This window comes from Gymnogyps californianus, chromosome 17, assembly GCF_018139145.2.
Source record: "Gymnogyps californianus isolate 813 chromosome 17, ASM1813914v2, whole genome shotgun sequence".
Classification (NCBI taxonomy): Eukaryota; Metazoa; Chordata; class Aves; order Accipitriformes; family Cathartidae; genus Gymnogyps; species Gymnogyps californianus.
The window spans coordinates 14,455,662-14,474,428 of NC_059487.1; the positions used below are offsets into that span (position 1 = coordinate 14,455,662).

The 18,767-nt window shown below is 45.2% G+C and overlaps 1 protein-coding gene across 1 annotated transcript in view; it reads left to right on the forward strand.

Moving 5' to 3' along the window:
* The first annotated feature begins 346 nt into the window (after positions 1-346).
* Positions 347-18,767, forward strand: part of COL9A3 (collagen type IX alpha 3 chain) — a 40,076-nt gene continuing 21,655 nt past the window's right edge. The window contains exons 1-12 of the mRNA XM_050907391.1: positions 347-407; positions 1,663-1,745; positions 6,261-6,296; positions 6,908-6,979; positions 7,778-7,831; positions 12,379-12,414; positions 13,029-13,052; positions 13,575-13,628; positions 14,302-14,355; positions 15,108-15,149; positions 16,528-16,584; positions 18,271-18,324. Coding sequence (XP_050763348.1) covers positions 347-407; positions 1,663-1,745; positions 6,261-6,296; positions 6,908-6,979; positions 7,778-7,831; positions 12,379-12,414; positions 13,029-13,052; positions 13,575-13,628; positions 14,302-14,355; positions 15,108-15,149; positions 16,528-16,584; positions 18,271-18,324 — 627 coding nt within the window. The remainder of the gene's footprint in view (positions 408-1,662; positions 1,746-6,260; positions 6,297-6,907; positions 6,980-7,777; positions 7,832-12,378; positions 12,415-13,028; positions 13,053-13,574; positions 13,629-14,301; positions 14,356-15,107; positions 15,150-16,527; positions 16,585-18,270; positions 18,325-18,767) is intronic.

The window sequence follows — 18,767 nt, forward strand, 5'->3', positions numbered from 1 at the left end:
TGCGGTGTGTCTGCAAGTCCGTTCCTTCCTTAGGCTCCCTCCCTGTTTGCTCAAGGCTGTGGCTGCCCAGCGGGGCATGAATGAGAGCCTCTCTTCCTGACTGACTGCTGCTCCCCCTCCTTTTCCCACCTCCTTCCCAAACCTCCTCTCTCCTCCCAGCTCAGCCCCTCTTGCCTGTGCTCTCCTGAGCTCTGCCCCTCCAGCTGGAGCCGCAGGTTTATCTGGAGGCGAGGAGTCTCTCCTTTGTAAGCTGAGACCCAGGAGGAGGAGGAGGGATCTGCTGGACCCTGGAGGAGAAACGGGTTAGCTGCCCAGGAGGAACGAAGAGAGGCAGAGCCTGGGCACCATGGCCGGATTCTCCGCTCTTGGGCTTCTCTTCCTATGTCAGCTATTAGCCACAACATCAGCTCAGGTAAGAAGCCTCGTTTATGTCTTATGCTCAAGAAAGAAGTCCGTAAGGGAAAAAGATAGTGATCTGCGTACGTTATACCTGCAGGATGAAATGTGGCAATAGGCAGGTTATTAGAGTCTAAAGTTTCTTAAAAATGTGCGTGTTGCTTGTGCTGTTATACAGGGAGTGCCTAGCAAGCACGTGTGGTTTTGTACCTGCGTAGGTAGGCTTTTAGATCATATCACCCTGTGTAGAAACTGCTGCTTTATGCTTTCCGTAAGAGTATTGTCTTCCCATTCAGGACTGCAGTTACAAGAGATAAAGCCTTGGGAAAGGGGAGACCTGTTGATGTAAGAGAAACTGTTTTCTTTTACAATGAAGTAATAGGTTGCCAGTGAGACTGATCTCCTGATCTGGGTCTTCATCTCAATCAGAATTTCTTCTTCTTTCCCTCAATTTTCAAATTTTAAAATAGCATATTTAACCCTTGTTCACTTCACACATGAAGCTATATTAAACTTCCCTGTATGGTGTTAATGTTAGTGCCTGGGGAAGTAACTCCCCAGTGAGGTTTTTCATTGTGTTAGTAAGGAATTTTTGCAGTCTGGCTTGGGAATTCAGAGCTGCCCTCATCTGTTGCAAGCAGAGCTGCTTCTACAATGAAACCTTTGTTCACTGAAGCTACAGCAAGTTGCTCTCTGGAGCCCTCTCCATACAGAAGTCGTTTATTGGACCTTTCTTTCCTTCCCCCCACCTCAGACCTTCTCCAAAATCCCAGATTTTCAAATGGCATCCTGCTCAGAGAGGAGACTTTCCCTTTCTCCTCCTGTCTTCAGCGGTGTCCGCCTGGCTCTTCCATCACCCCATCAGACTGGGACTATAAATTAATTTTTAATGCCAAGCACTTGGCACTTATTTTCCGTGGGCTTTGCATTTCCTCCTCTGCCCAAAATGAAATGTGCCCGTAGGCAGTGAGAACCGTTTCCTATACAACCAAACCATTTGCTGCCAGCGACCAGCTTTCATTCCCAGCATAAGCCACCAGTTAAAGGAGCTGGGAGCCCTGAGGATGTGCTCAGTCAAAAGAGTTTTCCAAAGAGCCTTGCACCGGTCCTGAGCTCCTCTGAATCCACCCAGGATGGCAGGCGGCCCTGAGGGATAGAGGGTTAGTGCAGGTTTAGGATTAAGCTGTAGGACTTGGCTGTTGCTTTCTGATTTAGCCCGTATGTTTTTTTCCTGATGCAAAAATAAACTCTCCTCTCTCTCTTTTCCCCAATCCTTTCAGCGAGTAGGACCACAAGGCCCTCCTGGACCACGCGGACCCCCTGGACCATCTGGCAAGGACGGCATAGATGTGAGTGCCGTACGGCAGAGGGCAGGCTCGGCCGAGGGAGGGCGAGGGTGGAGCAGAGGCAGAGCCAACTGAGCAGAGAAGCTGCTCTTGTTCTCCAGAGCCCCAGCCTTTGGGCCATCCTTCAGAGGTGGATGGACCTGGAGAACCAGCCTACTCGCAAGAGACCACCTCCTGCAAGAGTCAGAGCAGCGAGTGGAGGTGCTGAGTGGCCTCAGGTTCTTTGCAGGATCAATCCCCTGTCTCAGGGGAGTTCAGGACAGAGCTAGGGATTTGTGACCCTGCCTGCAAAGCAGAATATTTCTCTTTTGGTGTCTAGGGAGGAGAGGGAACATAATACGGTTGAGTGCATGGGTACGATGTGCGTCAGAGTCATTGCACGTTCTGTAGTTCAGAGAGAGGTTTACGCGATGCTTCAGAGCATCCACGTTTCTAGAGAGGCCCCAAGAAACTCAAATATGCAGCGCTGTACACTGCTCTTACTTGTATTGGTTTTATTTCAACATTGTTGGTATGGCTATCCCTAACTTACATTGGCGTGTGAGAGGTCAGAATCTGGCTCGTGTGTTGCCAGACATGAGTTGCATTTAGTGGCACAAAAGGCAAATGAAATGGGCACCCTATATTTCAGCAGGCAGTTCCTTATATGTACACTTCTGGCAGAGGTAGAAGACTATGTACCACAGGACTTACTGGAGGAGAAGAACTTGTCCTATTACTTCTAATTGATGGTTCCATAGAAATGAAAAATTTTGCTTCTGTGCATCTGCTGGATAAGGACTGAATTGTGTCCTGTAGCTGGCAGTGGATAAAAAGAGCATCAGATGGACCTTCAACAAGACCACATCAAATGCAACAGGTCGGATTCCCGCTTCGATATTCAGTTTGAGTAGCGCTCGTCTCTCTCAGCTGCTTATGGAATAGGGCAGGGTTTTTTAAAGCTCATCTGAAGTAAGTTTATTGGAATTGGGCCTTTAAGCAACCTTGAAAAAATCTATTCATTCCATGCAGGTCTTTTTCTTTTGGATAAGAAGGTAAAAAACGATGTATGAGTTCCCTGGTATATGGTGAACAAGGAGCTTTTGTCTGCAGCGGTGAGCTTTCATAGTGGCTCTGTGAGCAAGGCTGGTCTGAAGAGAGAACCTCATTGATTTGCAGCTAGTCCCTCTGAAGTGTCCTTTCGATTTACGGAGACTGTTTTTACTGAAAATCTCGCTCTGGTTTTGTAGCGTGAAAAGTTCAGAGCTGGTACCTTGACGGTTTCTCTCCGCTGTTTTGCATGATGTGATGACAGGCTTAAGGGGACACCCTGGAAGAGGGCAAAGGACATACATTCACGTTTGCAGCAGCGAGCCTGGGGAGTCACTGCAGCAGGACATCAGTGTGGCCAGCGGGCTTCAGGAAAGGGTCGCTGTGTTTCTGTACAGAGCGAAAAAGAAGAATTTGGGAGGGATGAAGCCCTTCAGACTTCAAGTTGTAACCAACTTCTGCGTATAGGCAATCGGAAAGAAACAAATCCCTGTAATTGTGTCGCTCAGTTCCTGCTTTCTACGGGATGTTTTACACCTTAATTCTGGAACAGCACCAGCATCACTTCTGATGGCTCTTGGAAACAGGAGCCCGGGGAGGTGTTGGTCATGTGAACCTATGCCCTTTTATCCACTGCTAAACGCTTCGGAAGGCTCCCTGTGGGACAGGACCAAATAGCAACATCTAATTAATATGAAGAACTTAGTCCTAGTAAATCGAACAGCTGAGTAAAGTATTTAAGGTGCTAAGTCTTGCAGTCCCAGCTTGAGGCTGGAGTTTTGGCTACGCAGGAATAGTCTGCCATTTGAACAGACTTGGTCTACATCCCTCCTATGGATATAGGTTGGCAGGTGCCCTGCTCATGTGAGATGGTCCAGCTGCTCAGGGACAGGCTCTGGGATGGTTTCTGCTATTCAACAGGACATTTAATCCTTTAAGGAGTTGCATAGGAGAAGAGGTTCAGAGCTGTGGCTAGTGTTGAGCACGGTCATACAGCCTCCCAGTTTAAGGGCTACTGTCTTTTTGGCAGTACCCTCCAAAAAATTATGGCGTATAAAATCCAGCACTGCCCTGCATTTTCATAGCGCTGCATGGAGAGGATCGTGTGGAGCCTGAGTGGTAGTGTCAATTCGACCACTGCGAAGAATGAAACCATTATTCTATTTTTTTTTTTTTTCTTCAGTGATGAGACTTCTTTTTAAAGCACAATCAGAACTTTTCTGGACCGTATCTATGCAAGTTTCCTGAACTCTGTAAGCCACTCCAGCTGGGTCGTCTTCACAGCTGGCTTTGGATGAACGCTGTGTGGGAAGAGTCGCTGAATGGTCTTTGAGCTGGATGAGTGCTGCCGAGGTGTTCAGCAGTCCCTTACTGTCGGCCGTAAGGAGTGAGCGATGCATAACATACAGCTGAATTATTCAGGGTGTCTCCGAACAAACCTTGAATGAACCCCATAAGCACAACTTCTAGAAGCTCCTGCTTTCGTTCCTGCCTTTCAGTGGGAGCTGCAACATTAAGCCACTCTGAAATATTTTGTAATTATAGCCTTTAACACGCTTCACGTTTCATACTCAGTAACAAGCAAAATCTCTCCCTCCCAAGAATAGAAACAGCATGTTATGATCGAAAGAATTAGCGACAAGTTCCTGTGAATTATTTCTGGGGATGTAATTCCCCAAATTGCTAATAAGCAATTGTCACTTCTCAAAAATCAAGCTTTTTTTTTTTTTTCCCCCTGCTTTCCGTCTCCTGGCTTGACTTGCTAAGAAAGAGTAAACTTCCTTCCCTCTTGCGTAGCACCAGGAGAGCATTTCCTTTTGCTGACAGCCTTTGCCTCTAATTCCCAGTGATGTGGCATTAGGGGTATAAACACTGATTAGGCTTTTAATTCAGCTGACTGAAGTTCTGGTGCTCCTGCAGAGTCCTGCAGGGGTCCACGATGGCAGGATCAAGGTTTAAGATGATCCCAAACAGCCTTTGCTGTGACCTTGCCGTATGGATTGCCATCACACAGGCAAGAAAAAATGCAAGGGGCTGGCAATCTCAAGTGATGGAGGAGGGAGTAAACCACCTCTACTGCCGTTTCTAGCTGCCTTTTCAAACCATTCATTGCAAAAGAACTGCTCCTTTCATTTCCTTGGCAGGGGACCTTCCCCACCTATGATAATGATAACTATTTATGGAAAATCTGTGGGCAAAGGAGTTGCTTCAGCAAGACAGAGCATAAAGATCCCTCTGTTCAATGACTCTCTGCTCTGTGCGTCGATCGGTCACCAATGCAGTACATAAATCCTCGCCTGAGCGAATCAAGGCAGCCAGTCTTGAGAGATTTGCCCACAGACTTCACAGTTGCCGACACAGTAAATATAGAAACATGCTATAAATTCCACAACTTTTGCTTACTGCCTTCTGACTCCTAATTATCAGGCCCACGGTGGGGATGGTGTTATTTCTAGCCTTGCTCTGTTAATAACCACCCTTTTTCCATATAGATTTTCTTTTTCCAGAGTAGTAACATGCCTCTTCCCCTCTGCTCGCCCACAATACCTGAGCCTCTCACAATATTTAGTGCACTTACCCTCAAGCCAGGAGGGGGAGGGTACCATCCAGACATCTGGAACTGGGACACACAGTGATTTTCTGCAGGATGAGATGGGAAACCAAGCTCCAGTCAAGCTCCTGCTATTCACAAATGATTGCCTCTTGCGTGGGCTAACAATAAAACACAAATATCTTGTTGTCTGGGGTCCACGCAAGCTCCTGAATGACGGTACAGCTGGCTGAGCTAGGAGGAGTGATTCAGAGACTTTTTAAATATTGTCTCCCAAACACCTTTAATGCTGTTCTTAAAAGTTGCTTTCCATTAGGACAGGAAGAAATGAGCGCTTTTGAAATATTTTATTAAAATTGGGTTTAATCCAGATTGTGCAATTGGATTAGGTGGAAATCGGTTGGGGGCTTTGTTCATTTGCTTTTCCTGTCAAAGTTTAGTCATATGAAGACAATCATTGGAGACAGTTTGTTCTTTCTTCACTTTCTCATAGCACCCAGCTCCTGGTAGTACCACAGTTTCATACTGTGTCCTGGATACCTGGAGCTTATCCTTGTATCCCTCTGTTTCATCAGGAAGATGTTTGAAAGCCTTGATAGCCATCCAGCTTCCTCTCTGGCCGGCTTGCAGACAAGCCCAAGCGCAAATAATTTCTAAGTCTATCTGGAAAAAGTTGGAGGTGCAGGGCACTGTTCAGAAGCACTGCTTCTCTCTGGGAGGCTCAGGATGTGCTTTTCACCAAATCTGCTGTTGTGGATGTGGGGAAGTTCATCCTGCTTTAGGGGGTAGCAGGATCTAGAGCATCAGCTTCATAAGACTGAGCGTGGTAAATCTTGAAGGGAAACCTGAGCGCTATGGCAGTTGGGAACACCAGTGTTGCAAAAAGTCAACAGAAAGAGATTCAGTACTAACACTGATGTCTTTTCTCTTTCATTTAGGGAGAGCCGGGCCCACCTGGTTTGCCAGGTCCACCAGTAAGTATTTTCTCGTTGACATTGACTTGCTCATCCTTTTGAGAGGGACGCAGTGCAAGAGCTAAGCCTTACTGGCTCACTTTCCTCTTCATCTGCAGCAGAATTTCTGTAAGGGGTACACAGGAGTGGAGATGCTCAGCACTGGTCCTGGGGACAAACACGTTCTCCTGCTTCATTGCTAGCAGAGGGTATGCATGAAATAAAGCTCGCCCATCACCAGTATAACAAAACTGGTACCAAACCACGTATGCATGGTTATTTTTGACATTGGTCTGAGTCTGCTTCAGCTCCTCAGTCTGCCAAGGGGTGCTCAAAATTGTACTGGGTGGCACAGCTCTTTGCTTTGGGCCACTTACCCCATCCCTTTGTACCCCTCTACTAGGAAGAGCTTATGTGTGACTGTACGTGGAACAGAGCCAAAGCACTGAAACGAATTTAGGATTTGGATATGGATTCCTGGCAAGTTTCATCTCTCTGCAGGAATTCTTCCATGTTGCATGGTGTAAGATTAACATATCAACAAATGAACCACCATCTTGTAGCCCATATCAACACACACCACGTTTCTCTTGTTATTATGTTAAAAATAATTGCCTGTTTATCTGATTTAGGGGCCAAAAGGTGCACCAGGGAAGCCTGGAGCAGCTGGTGAAGCTGGATTGCCTGGCCTTCCTGGAGTGGATGTGAGTGTTTTGTCATCTTCTCTTAGATCTTTTAAATATTTCACGAAGGCATGGGTGTTTTCCTGAAGTGTCTCATCAACTTCCTCTGTGTCTACTGGAGAATCAAAGTGGGTCCTGGATCTACATATATGTCTTGCATATCAGGAGAAATTTTAAGAGCTGAAAGCATCTCTTGATTGAATTAAGGAGTATGAGAACAATTTTGAGATGCATAATTGATAGGACGGCACTCTTACAATGAAACATTGCAGTTCTTCAGAGGTGCACTGGGCAAGTCTGCAGAAATACAGGCATTGGCTGACATTTCTGGAGCAAACCTATTGAGCCTCAATTCAGAAATCCAGTCGCACTTATTAGCTGAAGCTTGCTGGTCACTGGCCTGGGATTTGCCCTGCAGCTCTCGACAAGTGACTGCACGCAGTCACGTTTTCCCAGCTTACCGACTTAGTGCCATGGTAGCTGAGTGTGGGCAAGGTTTTAGCCAGCACATTTTCTTCTGCACCAGGCGAGAGGAAACATTCAGTCAGCTTCCACAGCTAAGCTGCAACTCAATAAACACCAGTAACAAGACTACTCGGTGGTGTTCATCCACACTTACAACGCACAGGGAACAGTACTGATAATTTGCTTCTGGTCCTTTCTTTTGTGATTAATTACAGAGAGAAATAAAATGGTTAGGCTTTCCTAAGAGTTCGGCATCCAGATGATTTGTGTTGGTGACAGTGACAGGGACTTCCTATAGCTCTTATTACTGTATTTCTCTGTTTTCACACATCTATCTTTTGGGGTTTTTTACAGGGTTTAACAGGAACCGATGGCCCACCTGGCCCAAATGGGCCTCCAGGAGACCGTGTGAGTACCACATTAGATCCTAAGTCCCTTTAAATGAACATTGTCACTGATTGTATTGATGATTTCTCATTCCATTGTAAATTGGTGACATTGGAGTGTTGATTACGATGGCTTATTTATCCATAAAGCCTTGCAGAATACTTGGGCCCTTGAAATGAAGCCCCAGATGGCTTTTCATTAGGCAGGGCATGAGATCAAGTTTTCTTTCACATGGCTTTGAATGGGCTTGGGTAGCCTCAGTGGTGGGAGTACCAGCGCAGAACAGCTCTGGTGATATTTCAAGTATCTAAAAAGTTCCTTGAAGCGGTCGATAGACTTCATTACAAAGTTTATCAAAGTGAAGCTATTCTGGCCTTTATTTGCAGTCTGAGTACGCAGCTCTGTTATGTTTGTAATTACTGCTACTGTGTATTAACTGTTTAAACTTTTGCCTTCTGTTAATTCTGGGGCTGTCCATATGGCTGACATTATTAGTTGCTTTGGCATAGACTTCCCCAGCCAGCGTAGCAAGAAATAAGAGTTTTTTCTTGCTTCCTGCCTATTACAGCTCTGCTAAGGGGCACCACAGGGATAGAGAAATGACTGCCTGAGATGTTACAGATGTCCTTCAGATCATCTACAATGGGGCCACAAAGGCACTTAGGCCTCCTTGTGACATTAAGAACTAAACATCTGTGAGCCATTCAGCACAGATTTTTATCCAGCGTGGCTATTTTCCTGTCTCCCAGCGTGGGAAGATAAGGCTTTTATCCACAGCTGGTTTACTGGTCTCTTGAACTCGGGGCTGCAGTGATGGGCTGAACACACATCACAGCGTGCAGAGGTTAAAAAAGGTGGACTTTTCTAACATGTTCACTATATCTCAATAATCCATTTGTTGCCCCAAGGAGCTACCCCAAGCTCAAAACTGAGAGTTGTCTCATTTAGTTAAAGGGATGAGGGATAGAGCCATGTCTCTTTGATACGCTCTTCTTCCTTTCCCGTGTGCAAGGCAAAGTTTGCTTTGCCACTGGGAAGGTTGAGTGGCAGAACCCAAGCATCTTGGTCGCAGCTCCAAGCCTCTGTCCACCGGCACCGCACTAAAAACCATCTCCTTTGCTTTTCCTCGTGCCCGTCTTTCTCCCTAGAGATCAAGGGCTGCAAAATCTTGACCACTCTCAGACAGTCTGTGGCAAGAGTCCAGCACCTTCTGGGAACTGATCCCTGATTTTTAAAATAGAAAAGTTCAGGACCACACGCAGAAGACTGTGAGCGGTTTTGTGCCCCTGTTTTATGTTCGGTGGTAGTATTTGCCCATGCCCACTTTAGCACGCAAGCTCCTAGTTTGCAGGGTAATGGAGCAGGTAATTTCTGGGCACAAGAACTTCCTCTTCAGCTGTTTAGTAGAAGCACAGAAACACAGTTACCGTAACTCCATGCTCTGATTTGACGTGCTTTCCCATGTCTCGTAACTCAGTCTGTCAGCATGAGGCAAACTTGGGACCTGTTGTCATTTATGGGAGCTTTTCAAGGTCAGTGGTCCATCTGAAAAATTGTTCTAATTGGTCTAATAAAAGCCTGGAAAAGGAAAACCTCTAAAAGCTTTAGCACTCTAAAAGGACAGCATTGTTATCCCGACTTCCTTTCTTCTCCCCAACTTTTAGAACATATTTCAGTCTCCTAGGAATCACTGAAACAAGCAGGTGTCTACTTACTGTTGTGGGATTGAATTCATGCTTAACACTATGACTTCTTCTAAATAAGCATATTTTTCTGAACTGGAGCGTCTGAGAGCGAAGGTGTTTAGCATATGGAAGTGGGCTCATGGAAGACAGTTTTTAGTAATACATTATTGCTAAACATTTCTTTTTCTTTATATGCCACACTTTGTCAGTCCAACAGTGATTCATGTCTGACCAGGGACAGAGTACTGTGAAGGCAGCATACCAAAATGGTTTTTATCTTAAATATCTCCTGGTGCTATCAGCATCCATTAGCCTTTATCATGGTTCTGCTAACAGACTGATTAGATCAAGCCTACTTGTTTTTCCAATTAAAAAAATCCTTTCTTTTTAGCCAGGAACGAGCTGGGTTCTGACCTCAGTGCTAGATACTGGTGTCCTTCACTGGAAAGTTTTCAAAGGCCATTTTGAAGTTTGGTGCTTTACACTATAAGCAATGAGGAAAACATGATTATTCATATTTATTCATGAATGTCATACTAATCAAGTATTTCCTATGCTCCATAGTTGTATATTCATAAAGTATATTACTTTAAAGTGAAAAATTATGATGGGATTGTTTTCTAATCAAAAGAGAAAGAACATTGTTACCAGGAGAATGAGTTGAGTCAGGCAATGTTATTAAAATCGAGGTGTAAATTAGAGTCTCTCCTTTGAACTTAATGGAGTCACATCAGCTTGCTCAGGGACTTGATGATCTTTTACCATACCAGGAATGTTCACTGCTGCATGCTGCACCTTACACCCTCAAAGATACCAAAATTAAGGAGAGTAAAGTGCCAACGCTTGGCACTTCGGGTACTCTGCCAGCCTTTTGGCGTGTTGGCCAAAGCAGAACGGGGCTACGCAGCTGGTTTCAGTGGGGGCAGGATTAGGGTGTAAGTCAGTAGGTGCCAGGAATTCAATGTTTTCTTTGCAGGAGGAGATCCCAGCTTGTCCCTTACAACCATCAGTAGTTGTAAGGACTTCAGCCTAAAGATAAAAGTGACTGGAAGAAAAGCAGAGTAACCTGCAGGAAGAGAAATGAATGAGCTGACATTTGCAGCAGAGTTGATTTTTATTGGATTACAGTCCTCTCCTCACAAGACTGCTCTTAATGAGGCCTCGGGTCCTCTGTATCTTTCTCCTTAAGCTTAACAAGGGAAAACATTTCTAATCTCATTTGGTACGCAGAACATTAGGAAAGGGCTAGCGTTGTCCCTGGGATCACAATAAGCAGCAGCGCGTTTGGATGTTTTCCAGGTCTGCCCATCTGCCTTGTTCCCCTGGTCCTAGGGGTAGATACCATTTAATTCCAGCTCAGGACACCATTCTCGATGTGTCTGTGCAGGGATTTGAGACTGTTTGGAAAACAGGTTTGAGCAATCCAGCTGGCGAGAGGCTGAGGAAGCCTCGTGCTGTAATCGCTCTTTGTCCCCTGCGCAAGGAGATGAGGGTTTTGCTGGCACTAGTTTAACGCAGTCCATCAATAACAACATGGTTTGTTCTGTGTTTAAGTCTGTCACCTTCTCACTATTTTAAGTTCTGCCTTTATCAGAGAGCAACATCAGCTGAGAACAATACAAATGCAGGCAAAGAGCTGTCTGCGGCAGGGCCTGGAGAACAACGCGGCTCTCCTGCAGCTCCCGAGTGTCAGCACAGCTTCGAGAAACTCACTGCGGCAGCTGCCTCGGTGCTGTTAAGCAAACTATTATTTTATTTATTATTCACCCCAAATTACACTGGCATTTCTGCACCTCCACCACCTCTTTTTTTTTTTTTTTCCCTTTCCTTTTTTTTTTTTTTTTTGCTTTTTAAAAGGAGTGACAAGATCGGTCTGCTCTCATCAGCTGCCTACCTCTGCTTCTCCTTTCCCCATCACAGCAAAAGCTGTTTTCTGAGGAGGCTTTCAGACCCGAGAGCATCAGTCAGCAATGCACACCCAGTATCTCTTAGAGATATCTCAACAGCTGCTGGCCAAGGTCAACCCACCACATTGGGTTTTTTTGTTCATTTTTATATTCCCATTTACTTTCTGTGTCAGAGTTACTGCCTATAACTAATTTTACAGTCTACTGGCCAACGTTGGCATCTTTGCAGTGCAACAAAGGGATTAAGAAGATCTGTCTGTCTGTCTTACTATCTTTAGTTAAGCAGGAATGTAACAACTTCAAGAATGACTTAATTCTAGTCTAAGACATAAGATCACCAAACTCTAGTCGAGCTTAAGAGTGCAAATTGGGAAAAGGAGATTGGGGCTTTGCTAAGGAAGCTAGTGAAGAGGCAGAAGCTGCCAAATCTTTGTCTTTGCTTGAAGGGAAAATGTATGAATTAATAAAATTCACTAGAACGAGTCCAAATCTTGTAAATAGTTTCAGAGAATTTAGTCATTGGATCTACAATATGAATGTGTTATGAATGAGAATATTTCAAATGGATGAAATTCAATTTATGAACATTTAGATATTCGTGGAGACTAATCTGAGGCCAGCTGTGACTTGCAAGAGTGTCTGTTTAGTCTTTTAGGAGCAGCTCATGTTTTAGTCTCTAGTCTCTCTTGCCCAGCAAATGGTGAAGAAAGTTGCTGGGGTCAGTTCTGAACATCCATCCCTACTGTCTTAAAATGTTCTTCAGTAATTAATCACGATTGACAGAGTCGTTATCCATAAGTTTCTGTCCTTACATTTGTGAATTCAGCTGAGCATCTCCAGCTGCGTGCTGTTACTATGAGACACTGCTGGAGTTTTCAAACAAAGATTGGTGTCAAGGAGAGCAGGCACTGGTGTCTGCCCATGTGGGAGTTTCTGTTTTATCCCTGCTAATTTGCACTCTGTTTTTTTCCTGTAGGGTGCATTAGGACCTGCTGGACCACCCGGACCAGCTGTAAGTAACTCCTAGAACGGCATGTGTAAAGACGGTGTGCAATATTGTGCCAAAATCGTCACCAAGAGAAGATGGGAAGCCTTGTATCCCAAACAAAGGGATCAGAGCCTGAATGAGTGAAAATATTGTTTGAAGTGTTTAAAGATGTATGTATGACCTTGTTCTGGTAACACAGGGCCTGTTCTTAGTCTCTGAGATGTTAAAAGCAAGCCAGCTTGGGATAAAGACTAGCATATCAAATGCTATTAAAATTGTTAGACATTAGATAATGTCTAATAAAAATTAAAAGAAAAAAAGAAAAAGTAGATAAACTAGAATGTTGTCTTCATAAATGTCTGCGTCCCACTGTCATATCACCGTATGTGGCTTTACTTAGAGATGTCTCATAGGTAACAGCGATCTAAAGGGAATACAAATTATTAGAGGTTATGAAAGGATTCATTAAGGCTCCAACTCCGCTCTGATTGCAAATTACAATAATTGGGGACAGGGGAGTGCTAAGGAAACTTAAAAGAAATAAAAAAAACCATTAAGCAGCATTTTCTGAGGTTTGCTTTTCTTCCTGTATGTTCAGTTTCTAAGTGAACTTTTACTGTTTTAAATGTTGTTTCCAGGGCAAAGGACTACCAGGACCTCCAGTAAGTAATGAGGCTCTTTTTTGAAAAAGAGGTTTAAATTATTATACTAGCTTTATTGGATACTCTGAGTGTTACAAACCCACCCCAGGCCTTGGGTCCCTCTCCTGTGCCGGGCAGAGGGATGTGGAGTCCTGCAGGTTGGCAGCCTTGTGGGTTTTTTATGCTTACCCTAACCCCAGGGAAGCTGGCACTGATGTAAATTCAAGGCACAGCGGCCTTGTAATCGCTGGAAGCGACCAATTCTGGGGCAGCTTTTGTTTGGTGGGGTCCTGGGGCATCGCAGAGCTGCCCCGTGTCAGATGGGGGCAGATGTTGGCAACACGCAGCACTGACAAGAGCGTGCTCCACGGGAAGGTGGAGCAAAAAGAACGATGTGCATCGGTAAACTGATTGTGTGGGTGCAGCGTTGAGCTCCTCGGGGGGGTTAGACAACTGAGTACAGCCAGACTGTTTGTTTGCCCCTGGGCTTTGGCAGCTATGCGAGGTCGCCGTGGGTGTAAGGATCTTCTCTCTGTTCAACAGGGGCCTCCAGGACCCAGTGGGCTCCCAGGTGGAAATGGATTCCGGGGTCCTCCTGTGAGTTTCTCCTACCATTTGATCCTCATTTACTGGGCACGCCACAACCACAGAAGCATGAGGTTCATTTCTGGTCTCTTACCCCATTCTGGAAGCGTGACGCGCAAGACACTGCAAGCTCTACAAATGCCGACAGGCAATCCTGTTCCTTCTATCAGCTTGTGTAGGGTCACCCCAGTCAACCAGTGCAATGCCAAAGGTGTGCAACTGCTTGCAGCTGTATCTTCCTTTACCAACTATGAGTAAGGACAAAAGAGCAGCCAGTGTCACAAGAACAGAGGTCAGTTACCAGCTGGCGTGTACTTTCAGCATCCTCAAAAGAAGCTACTGCACAGAATGGGTCTGATCTGAGGGAGCCCGTTCTGCAGAAGCATACCATCATTTTTGGATGCCCACAGCTCCACTGGTGAGGTACAGAGCCAGTGGAAGCAGGGATGTAGGTGCAGAGATATGTTCTTCTGTCCTAATCCCTATGCTTGCGTATGCATCTGGTTTGCGCTTTGCAGTCGTAGAAGCCTCTGCAGAAAGAAAGGTGCAATTTAGTCCCATTAGAGATATCTTGCTCCGCATTCACAAATATGCAATGGTATTTGGTAGCCACCCTTCCTCTCCTTTCACGTTTTCATTTAAATGGTTAGGAAGGGGAATTCTTATTATTTTTCACTCTTTTTAGGGACCTTTTGGTCTGCCAGGATTCCCAGGGCCTCCTGGACCACCCGGACCTCCCGTAAGTTGAGACTTGCAAATAAATGTGAGAAAATTCCCATGGGGAGTCCAGAATTTTCTTCTTGCTGCCAGAACGTGCGCGTTTTATTTGCTGCCATTGCCTTGAGCGCTCCCTTTCCGGGCTAAGTTTCAGCAGGCCGTAAACACTGTGCCCCAAGGAGAGCAGTGACTTTTCACTGCCTGCACTTTGGTGCGTTGATTATCTCCTGTTTATTGTCTGTGCTGTGTGGGTGGAGGAACCCAACGACGTCCAGGCTTTACGGCATAGACAGATCGCAGGGTGGGCTTTCTGTTCTCTCAAGGTTTATGTGGTTGCTGGGATCATGATGTGTTCTTGTAGGGCCAGCAAGGGGGGCTTGAAACCAGCAAGTCTCTGTTTTGGGTTTGCTGCGGTATCTCTGGAGGGTTGGAGGGATAGGGAGGTCTTTCCCAAGGAACTTCCCTGGCCCAAAGGAGGGCCAGGCACAGCTGCTCTTCTCGAGTTGCTGCCTTCATCACCTAAGGCTCAAGGCTCTTCCCCAAGCTCAGCTGTGCATCTCCAGAAGATGACGACACCCCTGGCATGTCTGTTTGGAGGACTGGTGCTGCTCATAACGCTCGGGGTTCAGGGGCTGCATTTTACGCTGTGGGGCTGGGTATCTGCCCTGTGCTGATCCAACTGAGCTGGGTCTGTAAAGTGCATTGCCTAGAAATTGTATTTCCTCCTGGTGTTTGTCTTGATGTATTTAAAAGACCACATTTCATGAATTGCAGGGTCTTCCAGGCACCCTTCCCGATGGCGGTGGGGACCTTCAGGTAGGTTTTTCTTTATGTAGCATGAAAATATGTTTTGGTTTAATCCTTGATGTGACTTTTTGTTGGCATACTCGGGTGACTGTCAGGCCATTTAACATGCACTGTTCAGGCCTGCAGACATGGGTCTAAACCGCCTTATCGCAGAATGCGTGTTGCATACATATTGACAAGACTGAGATGTTCTTTCAAGGAGGTAGATATGCTAGTGCTGATTTTTTCCTTGACCTTTGCTTTCCAGTTTGCTTTCCAAAATGCAGGTTTTGCATACGTTCTTCATTTGCAAAACAACTTTAGCATTTGGTAAATGACAACAGCTTTTCATGCATCTGTTTCCAGTCCTGCTTTGCAAGAGAAAAGGTCGTGCATGTTGCACTGTTTATTTCCATGGATGGTGGCACTGGGTTCCTATGGGCATATGCTTTGTTTAGACTTCCTTATGAGAAAGTCTTGATTCCTTTCTTTCAAGGGAATGAAAGGAGTGTTAAGTCCGTGAACGATGGAAGTGACATTTCCAGATTTCGCAGCTGTTGTTGTGACAGCATCTTTGGTTTTCTAATTGGCGTGCCCCAAAAAAGCTCAGAGTCAGTTTAGATTGCCTTATGGCAAGTCACGTGGAAGTTAATAGAAAATGATACTATTTCTGCAAGTTTAAGTTACCCTGTGGAATATACTAGAAAATTAGATTTCTGCTACAGAGGTGTTGCCTGAGGTTTTATTAGAAGAAAAAACAAACAAATGAAAGAAAAGCTGCAGAAGAAAATCTCATTCCCTATTTACAGTTTTTAGAGTATGGCCTTTTAAGTCCCCGTTAAATTTCCATGCATGTTCTGATTTGTTCCCCGTCAAACTAGAATTCCCACCAGGGGCTCACCCACCCCTAGACATCTGCAGATACCAGCTTATTGGTATTTGGGTTAATTTTTTATAGGTCCCCTTCTGATAAGCTCTAATGCTTGTCCTTGTTTCAGTTAGGTGAGTTGTCTGATGGAAATCAATAGGGGTCAATGAATGCATAGATTTAAATATGTTCCTCATGATTTACAAGATACCCATCCAGCTTCACTGGGGAGCTGTGGTTCCCAGCACTTTGGACTGTGGACCACTGTCAGCCTTCAGAATTTCTCACAGTCCATGCTCGAAGTGAAGCAGACCATTCATAAATCATTATTTTGTGGGTTACTGGGGGCCTGAGGGCCTGCTTAGGACCCTCTGCCATAGGGAGATGCCAGTGAATACGTGATGCTATGAACGAACTAGATTTAGTGGATTTAGAGCCAAAACCCACATGACCTTTTCACCTCTCCCTAGTAACGAAACCAGCTTCCCTGGATGCGCTGTGTGTACTTGATAAACCAAAGAGTGTTTCTGTTCCTTGCAGTGCCCAGCTCTGTGCCCACCGGGTCCTCCAGGTCCCCCAGGAATGCCAGGGTTCAAGGTAAGAAACATAACCACCTGCAGATACAAGGGGCTGTCTCCCAAAATAAACGCCACTATGAACCCCTGGGATTAAGCTGTTTTATATACAGTACGCGGCTCCTGCAGGCTCCACACCTCTCCAGACCAGCCCGGCATTTGCCTGGGTTTATGCTGTCGAAACAGAAAACCCCTAAAGCAGCCAAATATGAGACAAGAGGAGGATGAAGGGCCTGATCCTGCCGTCTTTGCATGCTGTTCCCCCATTTGTAGCAATAGGTGCTCTGCCACTGAACTCAGTCCTGCAAAGTGTGAGCACTCAGCCTTCAGCAAGAGGCTTTACATCCTTCAAGTACCTGCCTACGCTTATGGGCGCGTTGCTTTGTGGCTCCATCCCTTGCAGGACTGCAACCTTTGTTAGGTGGAAGATTTAACTATGGCCATTGATTCCTACAAATGGAATTTAACCCTTTGCATAGGGTGAGCACAAAGATTAAAACACCGTGCAAGCCTTGTGAGGCGCAGCTGATGAACAGGAGCAAGCAGAGAGCAGCGGTTCAGGGCTCCCTCAAGAACGATGTGCTGCCTTTTCAGACTTCAGAGAGCTGTAAAAATCTCACCAGTTCTTAAATTGTGCTCACAGACCCTTTAAACACAGGGGTACACGTTTTACTGTAGCAAGACATCACTTACATGATTAAATACAATTTAATTGTCATTTTATACCCAGTGTAGCACCAGGCAGCTTTCTGTTTATGTTGTTTGATTCTGATACGTAAATTCTAGGTTGCAACCCTCAGGAAACCTCACTCAGCAGTTAAACGTCTCCTTCTCTGTCCCCTCTATGATTCACATGAATTCTGTGCAGTAGCTTACACTCCAGCAGTGAGCTGAAGTAATAAGTTACTCCAGTGTTTATTGCAGGATTTAGCAGAAGTTGGCAATGGGTGGAACATCTCCTGGGAAATGCTCTCAATTCCTCATGAACTGACCTTTTGCAGGTCTGTCTGGTCTCTGAGCTGAGTCATAAATACCGTTAGAAATACACAATGTTTAGTGTATAACTATTCAAAATTCATAGCTTATGAAATGGAAAAACCTGTGAAGGTCTCCAATTATGATGCAAATGGTGCACAGGACCTTTTGCATGGTGAGGAATAACATCTGCCATGGCTGAAATTAGTCTGGGTCTCTCCCACAATAATAGGAAGGGAGCCAAGAAGCAAACTGAATCTGAGTTTATGTAAAAGATTTCAGTGGGACATGGATTTCTTTGCAAGCTTGATGATGCAGACATGAAAGATGACTTAAACGAAAAGGGAGGTCAAAGATGCAGAATGGGGTTTCCAGAAGTGTCTCGGCCCCATTTTCAAAAGTGATGGGAACTGAGTTCTGGTCCCTGACCTGTAATTGAGAATTGCGGCCGCAGACCTGTAGCCTAGTCTCGCTGCAAGTCACTCGTGAAAACCAAATCTGGGTGTTTCCTGAAGCTAGATCAATTCTGACACAATGATACCGAACACAGGAATGGTGTGTGGCTAACTAAGCCCAGCACTGACCGCCGTTCACACAGTTACAGCACGTGTAGATTATTTTCCCAGTAAGTCTTTTGTGTTGTGTGGGTTTAGGTCTTACGGCTATCTCACAAAGTTTAAATTTTGAAACCAGACTGTGCTGTAATGTGAATAATTGGAGCTTTTATTTCTAGGGGCACACTGGTCACAAAGGAGAACCTGGCGAAATAGGAAAAGAAGGAGAGAAGGTAAACTTCAATTTAAAGGGGGCGGGGGAGGATTTTTCTCTTTAAAAGCACCATAACAAATGATTTCTTCAAGAAGACAGGGAGAAATGAGGCAATTATCTGAACAACAAGGAGAAGTTACTGTGACTGAAGTGCATTGGCTTCCATTGCTCTGCATGTATGACCATGTGCTAATACTTCAAGAAAATTCATCTTCCCAATAATCATAATGTTAAGATCAGTTTGATAAGTTAACACCTCTTGTTTCATATGCAGGGATGTCAGCTCAGGAAAAAGCCTTGCATTAATCACTCAGGTAAATTCCTGACTGATCAAGTGTTTTTGCACGTAGAAGAAATTGCCTATAACGTAGAAGCAAATTCTGAAGCAGAAATCTGGGTGGGAGGGGGCTCAAGGAGAAATAAGATGGGAAGGTCCCTGGCTTTGTGTTGGCAGGCTCATGC